The following is a 17,904-nucleotide window of genomic DNA, read 5'->3' on the forward strand; positions in this document are numbered from 1 at the left end:
CAGCCAGCCATGCTGGCTGGGGAATTCTGGGAGTTGAAGTCCACCCATCTTAAAGTTGCTGAGGTTGAGGAACCCAGGACTAGGTGAAGCTAAGGTTGCTCTGATGCTGTAATTGTATCAAAGTAATCTCAACTTTCCAAAGAGGATGATTTTGTGGGAACATAGCAACACAACACTGATGCCAGATCAGTATAAATGTTGTGAGTAGGAGAAACCCTCTGACACATTTTTTTCCCTAAATAATTACTGCTTTATGCTTGTTCTTTCTCCTTCTCTCTTGCCCCACTCCAACCCATGTACCTTAAAGGGGTTCAAGCTGAGTTTATTAAGGCAAATAAGAGTCCATTATAATCAAAGTTATAAAGGAGAATTGTCTGTAGGACCTATGACCAAAATACAGGAGACTTGGAGGTACAGTAGCTTTTCCAAAAATATAACAAATACAGGCATTTTTATGAGGAGAGCAAAATCTGGGGAAACAAATTTTCCTTTCTTAACTGCAAAATTATGAACATTCCCTATTATCATGGTTGTGGGTGATACCAAACACAATATTGTATTGTGTTTGGTATCACCCACAGTTGCTGCCCTGTTTGGTATGAACTGATGAGAAGTCTCATTTCTCTCCCTGACTATTGACACATTAGAAATATTAGGTTCTCATGATTAAGAAAAATAGGAGAACATATTGGAGTGATCAATAAACTGTAATGATACAAAACAGCTAGCTACTTGAAAGCACCCTGTTTTGTTTTGAGATAAATTCAACTATTGCCTAATTTACGACAAGAAAATAAAGGTGCTTGACTACAGCATGCTATCCTCTTAGGTTTTTATTCACTTTCCACTTTGTTTAAATAAAACAAAAAGGAATTTTGAACCAAACTTCCTCATTGTTTCAGTCTGGCTGGCTTATTGAACTGGCAAAGAAAGTAATGAAGAGTATAATGTACGCAAGGAAAACTAGTATTAAAATACATCTGCACAAAAGATACATCTGATTTGATGTTCATTGACAGACTTATGCTTGGAATTTCAACATTGATTAACTTGAGTTTCTGCATATACTTCATGTTGAATTCTGCATGTTGCTGTTTTAGGACAAGTAGTGTCACTCTGTGTATATACATTTGGATACGTAATCTAAAGTTGCAGGTACAATACTTCAAATTTCTCCTTTAATTCTGAATGTTAGCAGGCAGTGTCTGTATTCATTTTAATTAGTATCCATTTTTTTCTTACTAGAAGAAACTTCGAAGATTACTTAAATACATGTTTTTCCGAGATTACAAATCTAAAGTTGTCAAAGGCATCGATGACGATGATCTTCTTGAAGGTATGAAAGCTTCTACATAAGTTGCCTTTCTATGGGGAATATTTAACATATGCTCTATATGTACCAAATGGAAATATATTCCCCTTCTAGGTAGCTTTAAACATTCAGAAATATTTACTTAGTGGGGAACTTCATTTAACCCAGTTCTTTTCCATTCCAATTACTTATAAAAGTGCAGAATGTCCGTCCATCAACTATTTGATAAGCAGAGCTGTTGTAATATCAACAATTATGTTTAGCTAGGGAATTGGTACTGATTAAAGGTCTTACTAATTTCATCTTTAATTTACAACTTACATTTGCAACATTAATTTGAACTATAATTTAGTTAACTTATTAAAAATATTGGCAGAACCATTCCCTTTAATACTGATCTAAAATTAAGATGGGTATTTTGTAAATACTATTTTTCCATTTTAATGAAATAGTTATAGAATATGTAATCACTGTAAGTTGGTTGCATTTCCCCTAAAATTTACTCACATGGGATTTCCAGATTCCTGGGATCTATTTTAAAATCCAAGTGCTTAGTGTGAAACAATGATTAGTCCTGATAAGTGTGAGAGGGGAAGAAAGCAAAACAAACAAACATCTGGTGATTGGAAAGGTTGTAGGATATGAAACTTACTGGATGCATTGAATGGAGTTGATTGTATTTATTTATACACAGAGTATTGGGGATCTGAAGGAATGGAGATACATCTTGAATATAGTGTAGCAAATAGAGACTTCAAAGAGAAAAAGATAGGAGAGTTAGCAAATCCCTTGGAGGACAGTATCAAGATTCAGGAGGATCTTGATATGCTGGAACAATAGGCGAAAACCAACAAGATGAATTTTAGCAGAGGTACTTGAAAAGTCCTACATTAGGCAGAAAAAAATAAAAGACATAAGTATAGAATGGACGCTTGCATGGGGGCTGGAGAGGGGGCACCATATTGGGCAACAATACATGCCAAAAAGATCTGGATGTCTTGGTGGATTACAGGATGAACATCAGCCAGTGTTATGATACAGCTGCAAAACAAGCAAATAGAATCCTCTGTTGGCTCAGCAGAAATACAGTGTCAAGATCAAGAGAAGTTTATTTTACATTAGTCAGACCACAGACGTTAGTCAGACCACATTGCTAGAGTTGATTTTCATTTTGTTTGGACATCAGGAAATTTCCCTAGAGGTAAAGGTTGTTCTAAAACCTTGGGAGAGTGTGGGTCTTAAATAGAGGCTAATTGGCCTTCTGTCTGAGAAGCTATAGTGGTGATTCCTACATCCAAATGTAGGAAAATGATTTCCAAAATCATTTTCAACCTTTGCATTCATGTATGAATGTTTATTAAAGAAATGGTGAGCTTCATGTAAAACAATACTTTCAAAACATCATACTTGATTCAGGGACTTTGGAAGAGAGAGAGAGAGAGAGAGAGAGAGAGAGAGATGGATAGATGGCTTATAGTATGTTTGTATATGAAATTACATTTCCAAATTTATATTTAGGTAACTTTTTCAACATACTTTAGGTTGCATTCAGAGTGGTCTTCCACCAGCGATAGTATCCTATGAACACCACACAGAGTTACTACCACTGGAAATCAGATTGATAGAGGTGATTTTTGCTGATTTCTCCCTCTTCTCTGGCATCTTCCTATCTTGTCCCTGCCCAAAGCCTGCAGGGTTTCAGTCAGAAAGGTCACTGATTTCAGATCTAGTTTAAAAAAAAAAACAATCAAGAGTGATCAGTCAAAGCAGTGCAGGAAAGATGGAGAAATCTGGCAGATAGGATGATGGTAAGACCATGACCGTGCTCTCTGACTGGGAAGATCATACAGAAGTGATTGTTTTTTCAAGAAGCCTTAGACTCACCCTTATCAGAGTTGTCTTCTGTACACTAATAGGTCCAAAGGGGTTTTTTTCCCCCCACTTCAGTGGTATTCCTCAGCTTTCTGGTATAGGTTTTCAGGAGTCATGGGGGATGGGGTTGCAGGGAGAATTAAATTAAAATGGTTCTCTTCATTCAGCTAGCTTGACTTCAACACTTGCTTAGAAGCTTTAATGGAACCCCTGTTTTGCATCAAAACAGCTGTATATTTTCCTTCTCTGATCTCTTTCAGACAAATTCAGTAGCAGCACTAACAAACGTCAGAAAATTGCTCAAGACTTTCTTATTTCTATTGATCAGACTGGGGAGCTCTTGGCCTTGTTTGAAGATGATGAGATAGATGATGTAAAACAAGAGAGAATGGAGGTAAATTCTACCCTTTTTCCTAAATAAAGTATAAAAACTATTTACTTTACAAAATTAGGTTAAATTAAATTAAAATAAATTAAATTAAATCCATTTAGTCCAATTCCTTGCTTTAAAGGAGAATTCTTCATGCACAGCATTCATCCATATACTGACCTCTTTAAGATACAGTAAATGTGAGTTCAATATGAAAGTTCTTTGGCCAGGCAAGTAGAGTCACATGCTAAAGAAAAAGGCAAAACAGTAAACATAGATTCCCAACCCAAAATATATTATTTTGCAAGATTCATGAAATAAACCCTTATAAAAGATTTCCATCAGTATTTTGGAGTTCCTTCCCATGTTTTCACCATTTTAATTGTTTACATTTTAAAATTTAATGAGACGACTCCTAGGATAAATCAAATAAATAATATTAATAAAAACTGTATTAACACCTAGTGGAGAGGAAAAAGTCATTCTGAATGTTGTAAGTAAATAACTGATAGTTACCACTCATGTTGTTAATCTGTCTCTTTATAAGCAGGCAGATCAAAGCTAGCAGTGAGAGTCTAGCAAGGAGAAAATGGCAAGACTGACGGATAGTGACGAATCATTTAGAGCAGGAAGGGTAAGGAGAGTAGAGGAGAGCAAAGGAAAGGTGACAACTACTACCTTCCTGCCAGTACCAGCAGAAGAAGGCAGAGGAGACAGGAGACAGTATGTTGCATGGTATACAATCAGCATCTCTGGTTTATTTCCCCATATAGATATTAAACAACTAACAAATACAGTGGTACCTCTAGTTACGAACTTTATCCGTTCCGTGACTCTGGTTGCAACTCGAGTTGGTCTCAAGTCGAGGTAAAGTTTCCCATAAGGTTCAATATAAATACGGTTAATCCGTTCCACCCTCCAAATTTGGTCGCACCACGAGGCAAATTTCCCCAAAAGGTTCAATGTAAATACGGCTAATCCCCCCTCCGAATTTGGTCGCACCATGAGGTAAATTTCCCCCATAAGGTTCAATGTAAATACGGCTAAACAGTTCTGAAACATATGCATTTTATTTTTAAACCTCAAAAACCTTCCAAACACCACAATAACCTTCCAAACGCCACAAAACACACCACAAGCCTCACCGAACGTCTCCTTGCTACCGCGATCTCGTCCACAGGAAGCTGCGACCGTGTGGCAGCAGGGAAAATGGCCGTGGATCCGGTTCGTAAGTAGAGGCGGAGTTCGCATGTCGAGGTAAATTTTTGGGGCCGGAGCTGGTCGTATCTTGAAAAATTCGTAAGGAGGGCCGTTCGTAACTAGAGGTACCACTGTATCCTTCCATCTGAGTTGGAAATGGTTTAGTACAAATGCCACTCAAGCATATCCTCATTTTTAAGATCAGTACAAGAATCACATTTTTCAGTTACTGTACATCTAGTTGTTAGTTAATTAATTTATTGATTAGTCAATTGACCATGTCAAGATACAACACAGCATCAACTAACTAAACAATATCATAGGTATAAATATACCAAATTACAGAACAATGCATATTCAGTTAAGCACATCACCTTTGCACATGACCTCAATCTGTTCTATGTAATGAGCTCTCAGCTGAACAGCTTTAATATAAAAGAAGGAAGTAGAACAAACAGTCGTTGTGGTCCCACTAGGCTGTTCTAAATATAGGTTCTAAATACAAGGCCCTTGCTGGGGCATATAATTGGCATTCAAACAAGACATGTGCAATGTCTTCTATACTTGGGGTCCATATATACGCTTCCTCTCATAGTATGGCATCCACTGAAATTACCCCTCATTTAACAGAGTCCAGCAATTCAGATCTTGTTCTAGTAAGAGCTGTTCTTTGATACGATGTCAAACCCATTGTCCAGTGTTTTTCTATCTGAAATGTCCTTTTATTCCTGGCCAACCATTTAAACATCTGCAAGTGACACTAAATCGTTCTGGGCACTGATATCCAAGACTTTTTCTTTAAAAATTTCCTTGGCCTTTTTGGTCCAGCCAAAAGGAGACATTGGATTGATAGCCCATGCTGAAAAATAACTTTATTTGGGGTAACCTGCCAGGATCCATTAGGAGAATACTCCACCAATAATTAAAAACTTTAATTGTTGAGTAGCTGTGTACTGCACAGATACCTGTTTAGTCTCTAACTGCCCAACATATTCTTGTTGGCTCCCAGGATACCTCTTAAAAATATTCAAGTATAGGGACCTTTGATGGCCCCACAATTCTGTTACCGTTAAGTCAACACTGGAGCTATTTTCACTTTGTAAACCTTTAGTATGGGAATCAAAGTACCTGGGTAGATATAATTGTGTAGTTGAAGCAGTGTTTTAGAACTTGCTGCAGCCCTTGTTGAGCGTCTTTTAAAGAGGTTTACTTATAACCCTGTATTGGTAAAAAAGGATGTGGGGGTCTGGATGGGGAACAACAGACTTCAACTGAACCCTGGCAAGATTGAGTGGCTCTGGATTTTTGGACCTGCCAATTCTGGCACTATGCCATCTTTGGTGCTGGATGGGATTACAGACCTGGGGCACAACGAGGGTCCTCCTGCTGAAAGAGCAGGTGGCAGTCGTGGCTAGGAGGGCCTTTGCACCAGTTGCACCCATTCCTGGATCAGGAGGCTCTGCTCACAGTCACTCATACTCTGGTCACCTCTCGGGTGGACTACTGTAATATGGTCTACGTGGGGCTGCCCTTGGAGAGTATCGGGAAGCTTCAGCTGGTACAGAATGTGGTGGCACAGGCAGTTATGTGTGCCCCTAGAGCAGCACACATTACACCTGTGCTCTGCGAGTTGCGTTGGTTCCCAATTTGCTTCTGGGTCCAATTTAAGGTGCTGTTGTTCACCTCTAAAGCCCTTCATGGCATGGGGCCAGGTTATTTGAGGGACCGCCTCTTCTGCCCATCCCATCAGGTCCGGCAGAAGAGGTATGTTGCAGGTCCCATCTGTGAAAGAGTTACATCTGACAGGACCCAGGAGATGAACCTTTTCTGCCATGGCACTCGCCCTGTGGAACATCATCCCCCCTGAGGTGAGACTGCCCCCATCTCTCCTGACCTTCTGGAAGTCCCTTAAAACCTGGTTGTGCCATCAGGCTTGGAGATCTCAAGGGAACAATAATTTGATCTAGTGGCTCCATTGTTTATAATGTGATGTTCTCTCTTAGCCTTTTATAATAATAATTTTTTGTCTTTTTTGAATGTTTTTATGGTTGTTTTGTACACTGCCCTGAGTCATGCTATGTGAGATGGGCAGCCATATAAATATGATCAATAAATAAATACTATTTAGAATACTATTCCAGTTTAATTAGGAATCTGATTCTTATACCACAATCAAATGCAATCTATTCCTGACTAAGTGGGCATAAGATTGCAACAGTGGCTCTTCAAGTTACTTAAGCAACATTAAATTTTGCACATTTCCAATACGATAATTTAATTTTCTATGCAGTTGAGACCTTTTCAGGGAAAGCATCCTACATGGTGAAAGCTGTCATATTAGAAAGTATTCAAAATGTATTTTTGAAATCAGTCCTAAATGTACCATATGGCACTATTTCCATTGTGATATTTGAGGTTATTTTTCATGTTGCCTTGCTTGTATGTTAGCTGAAATTATATGGCTATGGTATATTTAGGGCTGCCAAAAAAGGCTATGTGAAGCAAATTTTCGATGTAGCTGTACAGATATGGGCTAAGCCATGTGAAATGTTTAGAAATAAGTATTGTCTGATTTTATAAGCTCTGGAAGTTGCTATTTCAGCTGCAAAACAGTGTGTTTAAAGACTGTGCTGACCAGTTGGCTGGGGTTTTCACCAAGATCGTTAATCGGTCTTTATCCCAGTCCACTGTTCCATCCTGTCTGAAGGCTTCCATCATTGTTCCACTGCCAAAGAAGTTCCCTATTAACAACCTCAGCGACTACAGACCAGTGGCACTCACGCCTATCATCATGAAGTGCTTTGAAAAATTGGTCTGTAGGCCCATCATTTCCTGCCTTCCGCATACATTTGATAAACATCAGTTTGCATATAGAACTAATAGATCCACAGAGGACGCTATAGCCATCACTCTCCACACTGCTCTGACTCATCTGGAACAGCGGGGGACCTATGTGAGGATGCTTTTTGTAGACTTTAGTTCTGCATTTAATACAATCCTTCCATATAAACTGGTGTCTAAACTTATGGATCTTGAGCTTCCATATTCAGTCTGTTCTTGGATTTTGGACTTCCTGTCTGGCCGCTCCCAGAGGGTTAGATTAGGCAATTATATCTCCTCAGCTCTTACTCTCAACACTGCTTCACCACAGGGCTGCGTGTTGAGTCCCTTACTTTACACTCTTTATACATATGACTGTACCCCCACTCACTTCAGCAATATTATCATTAAATTCGCAGATGATACAACAGTGGTGGGGCTTATCTCCAAAGGAGATGAGTCTGCCTACCGGAATAAGGTGGACCGACTGCTTTCGTGGTGCGGAGACAATAATTTGGCTCTTAATATCAATAAGATCAAGGAGCTTATAGTGGACTATAGGAGGAATAGATTAGATGTCCAGCCCCTGGTTATCACTGGAGACCAAGTGGAGCGGGTGGCCAGTTTTAAGTTTCTGGGTGTTACTATAAAGGAGGACTTGACCTGGGGCGCTCATATTGCAGCCTTGGTTAAGAGGGCCCAGCAGAGATTACACTACCTGAGACTTCTCAGGAAACAACAACTGAATGAAAAACTGCTGGTGACCTTCTACTGCTGTACCACTGAGAGCATTTTAACCTACTGCACCTGTGTATGGTTTGCTAACTGCACAGTGGCAGATAGGAAAGCGCTCCAGAGGGTTACCACCACTGCCCAGAGGATCATTGGTTGCCCTCTCCCCTCTTTGGAAGAACTTTATAGTTCCCGCTGCCTTAAGAAGGCTCAAAACATTCTTAAGGATCCATCCCACCCGGGACATTCTTTTTTTAAACTATTACCATCTGGCAGATGGTACAGGATAATGAAAACAAGGACGAATAGGCTGAAGAATAGCTTCTATCTTAGAGCTGTAACTATACTGAATTCTATCGTATAGGGCAGTATTAATGCAGCATCAGGGGTTGTGGAATATGGAATGTGAAGGTTGTGTTATATGTGTTTTATGTGTGTTATGTGTTTTATGTGTTCTATGGTTTTTATATTTTTAAAGCTGCACTGGGGTGGCATTTAATTTCGTTGTACAAGTAGTACAATGACAAAGATTTCTATTCTATTCTATTTACAATAAAATTGAAGTACGTTAGCTAGACTTTATCTTCAAATTAAGTATTTTTTCCTGTTAAATTTGATATTGGCCTTCCAAATTATTTCTTCAATGCTTTAGGTACAAAGAGAAGATTTACTGTATTGAGATTTCAGGTTCCATCTACATGTTCATGTAAACAATTGCTATAAATTCTGATGTATAGATTATTGCTTATATATTAGGAGAGGTATGAGATTTGGTCAATTTTTGTATTGCTATCTGTCCAATTCTCCTAAAGGCTGGGATTTTTGTAAAATATTTTAAGAATGTTTCTTCTTTAAAGAAAATGAGAAAAATATTTAATGTACAATTTTTTGGATGCAGCAGTGTTTCTGGGAAGGCAAAGGCAGGTTAGACTAGAGAAATTATACATGAGGTTTCATGGCAGTCAAACAAATAGGAAATAAATGTTTTATAGAGAATGGGACGTAAGGATTATGAGAATCACCTATGTTAAAATGTACATTTAAAATGTTAAAAGTAATCGGAGTGATTGACTAGATGACCTGCTGGATGACGATGCTACATCTGCAGCAGCAAACTGAAAGGATAAATTTATACTGTATGTGAGATGAGCTGCTAGAATTATTCCAAAGAATTCATTTTCATAACCGTATTGGTCATTTCAGTGAGCAAATAAGACTCTCATCCAAAACATCTGGGAGTCCAACTGAACCGAGTACACATGTATAATTACTTTCTAAGTATCATAAGACAGTAGTTTTCAAAGTTTCCGACATCCTATTTGGACTTGTGACAAAGGCAACCCTCAGTTTAAGAATTCCCTTTTTGCAGTGGATGAAGATGAATGGCAACATCTGCAAAGCAAAAGTTTGTCGAGTTCCACACAATATCTAAATTTATACAGCTTTCCTGGCCTCTAGGCTAATTTGTATGGGTGCCAATCTTTCTCTGGTTAAAATCTTCACAGCATAATTTTTCCTCTCTACCTTTTTTTTTTTGTAACCTCAAGGATCACATTCTAGGCAGCTTTGTTCATTCTTGTTGACATATTTGCATTCACTTTTCCTCTTAAACTTTTAATAGAAATTTGGACTTTCTATGTGGACATATACACATTCATACATATGAGTTACCTGTTGTTGTTTCTCTCTGTGCTTCCTTGTTTACCAGACATATAACATATTAATAGTTCTTAACATACATAGTAAAAGGCCGAATAGTAGTTTGATGCTTCCTATGTCTAATTAATGGTATTTAAAGTACTGGAGAGAACTTTTAAAATTGTCTCAATATGGTCTTCTCTTCATGATATCGAAGACTCTGTGGACATATACACATTGAGGAATGTCAGTCTGTTCTAATCACCTGACAGCATTTAAAGCTATTCTATAATGACACTATTTCAACTCCTGTTCTCACTGGGACCTGTTATAATCTATCAGTCTGTTACAGGTAGTCCTACTTACTGACCACAATTGGGACTGGCAACTCCATCGCTAAGTGACACAGTCATAAAATGAAATGTCACAGTACCGTGCCAACTTACAATGTCAGTTCCAGCTGCAGTTGGGAAGCGAATCATCCACAGTCATTAAGCATGACATCATGTGATCGTGACTTGCAACTTCCTGCTGGCTTCCCCATTGACTTTGCTTGTTGAAAGTTGGCTGTGAAGGTTACAAATGGCGATCATATGACCATGGGATGCTGCAACGGTCGTAAATGCATGCCAGTTGCCAAACATCCAAATCGCAATCACGTGACTGTGGGGACACTGCAATGGCCAGAATGTCGAGGACCAGTCATAAGTCTCATTATTCAGCAGCATGGTAACTTTGAACAGTCACTGAATAGTCAGTAAATGAGGACTACCTGTAATCACAATTAAGAAATCATAAACTGCTGTGGGCTTTCACATTCCTTCCCTTTTTTCCTCTTTATCACAAATTGCCACTCTCTTGCCTCACAAGTCATGATGTGATACTTTGAGGTACTTTAGGAAATCTTTGTCCCTATTGTTAACTGAGCTACCAGTTATGCCAATTTTAGATTGCCTCAGTTTTAATGCTAAGGGCCAAATTACCCTAATAATAGTCTTAACAATTTAGTAGTTAGTTATCACTTCCTACTAATTAATGAAGGAAAAAGACTTTAAAATGCTTTGTGGAGTATTATTACACTACAGCAAGTATCCTGTTGTCTCTAAATCCAGAGATAGCAACCATTTACCTCTAGGGGCACTTCTGAAATTTTGAGAGTGTGTGGTGAGCATACTTCAGGAAATAGTTTCTTTTGTATACATGGTGGGCATTTTCAAGGTTCCAACTTGAACAGAAAACTGTGCATAGAGTTCTACACCTGGAGGTATAATCAGGTGTGGAACGATCGGAACAGCACTGTAGCAACTTAATGATGAAAGGAAGCCTATAATAAATTCTTTAAGAATTTACTGTGAAATTGACAGGTTGGAAATCTTACATAAACTATGAAATGAAGGTCAGTTCTGCTGGTTTTATTTCGGTAGTTTCCTTGTTTGTACAGTATGTTATTCTTGTCAAGAAGGATGACAAGATCAGAAGGAAAATTAACCTGGATATAACAGAAATCAAACTTCACCATTTACATGCATTTTCCACAATGTAATGTTAATTTTCACTCTCCATCACTTACGATTTAGCATTACATTTGTAACAAAGCAAATTATGGATAAAACTAACTGGGTTTCTTCCTGGCTAGAGTTTGCAAATCCAATCCTAACACACTTGACCATGGTGCAGATCTAACTCTAAACTATAATTAAATCCAAAAAAAGAGACAAGGAAATTCCATTAAACTGTATGGTATGAACACTTAAAAACGAGAGAAGCAGTAAAACAAACTTGTTCTGTTATATTTGGAATCTTAAAATTGACTAGAAAATGGAAAAACTGCATGCCGTTTTCTCAAAGGTTGTATGGACAATGAGGTATTTTATTATTTTGGACCATTTAAAAATGTTTTGGCCTAGGCTCTTTAAAAATATTGTGGACATTTAAAACAATGCAGGAAATATATTCCATTCCCCAAAAGAAGGTGGTAATTAGTGCATAAAGAAGTATAGAATATCCTATTTGCCATGTTTAGTATAGTTTCTGCATGTTAAGTCTTGGAGTAAGTCCAGTGTGCTCTTTAAAATCTCTAACAACCTCCTTTAAAGAATTAGTGTACTTAAATCATGAACTGTGATCTAAAGGCTATGTTCCTTTAGGTATCAATTACTTCAGAAATGTGTGGTTATCTTGGTTTGGCCAGCTGCAAATGGTTTCATTTCCACTTTGCCCTGGGCCAAAAACATGCTAAGTTGTCCAAAGCAGATGATAAACATGGATTTCTGATGTCATTATGGCCCAAACAGGATATGATTGTTTGGTGGTATGGTTTCAGTTATGATGAGTTATACAGAAAACAAATATTGTTTACTCTGTATTTTTAAATTGTCTTTGTGAAATTTTAATTTAAAAATTATAGTTTCATTCCTTTTGTTTCAAAGGGAGATTTTATATATATTTGTATACATATTTATACATTATACATTATTATATATTTTATAAGTATATATATATATTTGTGTCACTGATAAAAAATCTAAACTGTGGTGACTATTAAATATTAATGAAGCAAAACAATTTACTTTGATTGGAAACATCTGCTTAATCAATTACTTACTATGGAGATGTATGTGTGTGTGTGTGTATATGTATGTATGTATGTATGTGTGTGTATGTATGTATGTGTGTGTATATATATATATATATCAAGACCAGCAACTGAAAATTGCACCCAGAAGCCTATTGGTAACCAGTGCAGGGCCCAAAGCACGGGTGTAACATGCCTCTGAAGCCTAATGTCAATGAACCTTGTACCAACTGCAGTTTCTGAGTGGTCATTAAGCAAAGCCCTACGTAAAACACATTGCAGTAGTCCAACTGAGTAGTGATGAGAGCATGAGTTACTAATGCAATATCATCCCACTCCCATTAGGGCCATAGGTAGTTCATCAGCCAAATCCGGGCAGAGGCCCTCCTGGGTACAGCCTCCACCTTCCCATCAAGCAGTAGCTGTGGGTCCAGGAGGACCCCAAGCCATGGACCAGTGATACTCCTTTAAGAGAAATGACAGTGTGCCCTGATGGCAAACAGCAACTCCATCTTTCTTCAGTTATGTTTCTGCATGTGTGTTATATTGGATCAGATCAAAGGTTTATCTAACCAACACAATGATTGACTGAATGCCTGTAAAAACATCACAAGTAGATGAACTTACATGTAGGATAATTACACTGTCCCTCATATTCCCTTAGAATTATGAGAAAGTGGCTCCAGCCCTCTAACAGCATCTAAGATACACATATTTTTGGCATGGAATGAACAGAACTTTATGCAATTTTTAAAATGTTTTAAATAGATTTTTCATTGAAGGAAAAAAAACAAAAATAATAAGAAAGCTAGCACATCTTAAATGGCAGATCAAATGGTCATTTTTCCCCAGAACAATAATTGGCATGCTAGAGGTCTACCTGAGTGAATGCTGAGTTTGAAATGAGATGGAAGGAAACCAAAAAATAGAACTGAAAGGGGACATGCTGATCCATGCTCAGAGCAGGGATCCAAATTACAGCATCCCTGATTTATGGTTAAGTTCTGCTTGAACATATCACAGGAAGGGTACCCATCAGTTCTCTGAATAATAGCGTCTACATCAAATTTCTCTTACTCTTTAGAACATTTTTTTCTAGCACTCAATCAGTCCGTACTCTTTGACTTGCCCTTTGGGATAATAGAAAACAGATCGTGCCCTTCTTCTGTGCAACGTTCATTCAGGTATTTGAAAAGTACTATAGTGTCCCATCCCTTGTCATCTTTTCTCAAACTCATATAATTCTAATTCCTTCAGTCTCATGACAAAGAATTCATTTTTCAGTTCCCTGATCATCCCTATTGCTCTTCGCTGAATGTGCTCCAGTTTGTCTGAATCCCATAAATCATGGGAGCTATAATTTCCCATGATCTCTATCTGTTCATTTGACTTCTGTTTCCTGACTGCATAACTCTTCATTTGTATTTATCATAATTAATTCTTTTATTCTCAGACCATTTCTCTTACCTACCAATCTTTCTTTGTGGGGTATTAGCTTTCCTACCCAATTTTCCATCATCTTCAACTTCCTCATCTAAGTCATTAATAAACATGCCCCTAAGTTTAAATTCTTCCAATATTTAGGACCAGTCACTCTGAAACTTCCACATTTTTGTTACACTCTTTTGTACTAAGAGAGCTGCTAATTCTAATTCATAAGATGTTTATGTTGCATGTCTTGTTTGTGTTGTGAATTTTACAGAAATACTATACAAGATTGTAAGTATAATTAAACTGTTTCCCAGCGTCACTGCCATGAGATGAATGGTTATATGAATTCAATGAATAAACTAAGTAAAATTGCATAACAGCCTTTTGTTCCTGGAGCAGTTCGTTGCCTTTCTTTTTGATAACCAACAATTTGCTATTGTCATCAAATTTAACCAACTCGTGGCTTATCTCTAAATTTATGAAAATTCTGTAGTCCAATATTAATCCTTGTAACCTTTTCCTTAGTCAATTATATGTCAACAGTAAGAGGTCCTCTTCTCTTATCTGCTGAATTTGCTCAAGAGAATTTAGTGACTTTCTCAAAAGATTTAGAAACTCCAAGTAAATAATTTCCACCAGATTACCTTATAGCCACATTGGTTGACACTGAAAGCAGTAAGTGAGGCAGGATTTACTTATGCAAAAGAGTATTGATTATTCTTGCCTTGTGCTTGTGTATCCTTAATAATTATATCTTACAATCTTTTCCATTTATTTAGCCAAGTTTCCATTTTAAAATTTCCTAACTCTCCCCAATTTCTTTTAAAATTAGTTTCATTTTAGAAAAAGCAGAGATTAAGGATACAGTATATTAAATATATTAATAAAAATCAGCAATTCCATATTTAGGTTCTTCAGCAATTCTTGGAGGGCTGTTGTCAAGGCTCAGTCATTTTTTTAAAAGTGCCAGTAAGTTCTAGATATTATTTTTTTCTGAACATGTTTTACTTCAGCTTATGTTCCTTTCTTAAAATGGTCAGTCTGCACAGTAGTATCTCTCCATCTTTTGAAATGAAGGTAGATGCAAACTCTTCATGCAATTTCTGTGCAATCTTAAGCCAAAGCTTCATTCCTTTCCTGCTAGTTATAATGGGGAGGAGAAGGTGGGAGACACTATGCATAGTTTACCTAATTCCAAATTATACTTGCAAACCTAGTTGGGAAATCAAATGGAGAAACCTGTATGGCTTTAGCCTGTTTATTGTGAAAATAAACCAGAAAAAAAAGGCATCAAGAAGTGTTTTGTGCTACATATTTCATCAAATCCTGAGGACTCACAAAAAGACCATGATAAAGAAAGTTTTTTATAGTATGAAATATGTGAGGAGAGAAGGCAAAGTTCATTTCCAGTCTTTCTGTTTTTAAAACAGCATACCTTAAAGATCTCAGTACAATTCCAATGAAATGTTATGCATGTCATCCTCAGTGATCTAGCTTTCTTGTAAATTTCATTCTTCATTTCTAGAAGAAAGCAAGAAGCATTGTCCTTACATTAAGAAATCAAATTTCAAAGAATTGTAGCTCAAAGCCTTTTCTATCAATATCTGTGGAGTTTGGCAGTCTTTATTGCCTCATAATGGTTTAATTTATTTGCACATTTCCTCCTGTTTGGATGAAAAAACAAGAATATTATAGCTGTTTTAGCATTTATGCTTTACCTACATAGAGGATGATGGGAATCTGCTCCTGATCCAGGGAATATTTGAATGGATTACGCCTGGAGCAACCCAGGTTGGGGCAGGGGTATTTTTCAAACCCTGCGTAGAACCTTCAAAGCACATCTAGCAATCTCTGCCCAGCACTGCTTTATAGCCGTGGTTTGGCTTTGTTTGGACAAAAAGGTTCTTTGACCAACATAAGTTTGATATGTTATGATAAGGTAAAGAAAATAGAATTTTAAAGTCAACACATTATACTCTCTTTTTTTTTAGTGGAAAGTATGTTAAATTCTTTTCAAAATATTATCATTGAATTTCTTTTTTCTCTTAAATAAAACTACTTGCTGCTATTTGTTTTATAATGGGGATCTCTTCTACTTACTCACCCCCACTGTACACAGGAAGAAAAGCCCTTCCTATCAAAAAATCTGAACTGATATGCAAACAATATTGCATTCTGAATGCTATATTTCAGTGGTTATTCCCTCAGGATTAAAAAGCACACTATTCATCTGTCACTCTGCCTTCTAGTTTAGGGATATATTTCCAGCTCTTGAGTGTTACATAGCAATAATTCAGCACCACAGGCACCAAACTGCTTTCATAGTACATTTCTTATTTGAATAAACAGTGGAAGACCAATAACTTTAATAGAAGAAAATATACCCCCAAATAGGCTTCTTGCCAACCAAAGTTGATATGAGGTTCTTTTTGGAGATGTCTTGAAGGCAAATCTCTGACTTTTTAAAAGTTGCTGCAAAATTCATTTCAAAAATGGGTTATAAGCATCTCCTTTCCTAACACTGCCAACAATAAACAACTTTAATTTGCTTATTGGACAGCGGAGCTGTTGTGAATAGCAGAATTCCTTTGCCTGCTTTGATGTTTGGGTCGTAGTTTACAAACGTGTTTGTGTTGTGTGTGTGTATGTGTATTATATACATATTATAACATACATATATACACACACACACATATACATATACATACATACATACATACAGAAACCATGAAAAATGGTGGTTGGGCTCCTGAGAAAATGTGCCAGATTGCTTTTATGCTTCTAATCATTAAATATATCCAGAATCTGCCAATATATCCAGGAGCTTTACATCAAATACAGAATGTACATTACACAGAATGTAAGATTTTAAAACTCTATTATGCACATGAGTTATAGGCCACACAGCTATGCGGATATGATCAAAAGGGTTCAAGTAGTGACTTAAAGACCTTTGTTACTCTGTAATTGAACATATTTTTCATTTCCTCTATGGGAAACACATGAGTTCTGCACATCCTCAGAGGCAAAATCATAACGTTCTATGCTGAAATTGTAGAGTCTGTGAAACTCTGCGTGTGAACAAAATTTAGGGCAGGTTTAAATGTCGTGGGTGTGGGTGTGGGTGACATTTTTATTAGTTTCTTTCAAAGTCTAATGATGGAATCAAATAATGCAATATATTACTGGTAATATTAGACAAAGAACAATCCAACCCAAATGAAAAATTATCAGTGGCTAAGTTCATGAACTTAACTTATACTGTAATATTAAACATTAAATTTATTTATTAAACTAATGAATCAAACACATAGGCAAATATCCTCTATATTGCTTTAATTCCTTTAAAATGCTGTTTTGGGGGGAGGTTTTATAGGTGGGGATTGAAATGCTTTGTCTCACAGAGAGATTTCTCATTTCTACCCTACTACTTAAAAAAGAGGGTGTGTGAATAATCCCCCCCCCCCCGCCAGTGTTATCATAGCATCACTGGACAGCCTTTGGTAGCCCTTCAGATGGTCAAGTTGTACTCTCTACAACTCTCCAAACAGCGCTGTACAGGAAATTCAATCCCATCTAGAACATGTGAGCTAGCAGACCTGTTAGCAGACCTATGAATAGACCTATGACCTATTCAGTCCTGTCAGGATTCTACTTCAGCCTATTTGTCTTTATCCATCAAACCAACCATTATATCTGGACTTCCATTTCAATTATATACAGCCACATTTAACTATTGTGTGCGTGTATTAGAGTGGAGTGTCACGTATATGAGTGAATCCTTGCTTTAAATGCTCTCATGATCACATGTAACAGCTTTATATAAATATAAGTTGTATTAGGGACAAAGTAGTGGTTTGTGGTACCCCACAGCTGTTAGGAAAAGGAACAATTGCAGGCCAGTGAAACTTACTAACCAAAGCCCTACAGAACACTATTTCTAGTTTGGAATCT

General features: G+C 37.2%; 1 protein-coding gene across 5 annotated transcripts in view; it reads left to right on the forward strand.

Moving 5' to 3' along the window:
- Nucleotides 1-17,904, forward strand: part of SUPT3H (SPT3 homolog, SAGA and STAGA complex component) — a 271,532-nt gene that overhangs the window by 173,922 nt on the left and 79,706 nt on the right. For all 5 annotated transcript variants that reach the window (XM_088133730.1, XM_088133734.1, XM_088133738.1 and 2 more), the window contains exons 5-6: nucleotides 1,246-1,336; nucleotides 3,445-3,578. In XM_088133730.1, coding sequence (XP_087989856.1) covers nucleotides 1,246-1,336; nucleotides 3,445-3,578 — 225 coding nt within the window. The remainder of the gene's footprint in view (nucleotides 1-1,245; nucleotides 1,337-3,444; nucleotides 3,579-17,904) is intronic.

The sequence above is a fragment of the Python bivittatus genome, unplaced genomic scaffold (assembly GCF_059951505.1).
Source record: "Python bivittatus isolate LINGU-HERP-01145 unplaced genomic scaffold, Pbiv_v1 ctg000020_np1212, whole genome shotgun sequence".
NCBI lineage: Eukaryota > Metazoa > Chordata > Lepidosauria > Squamata > Pythonidae > Python > Python bivittatus.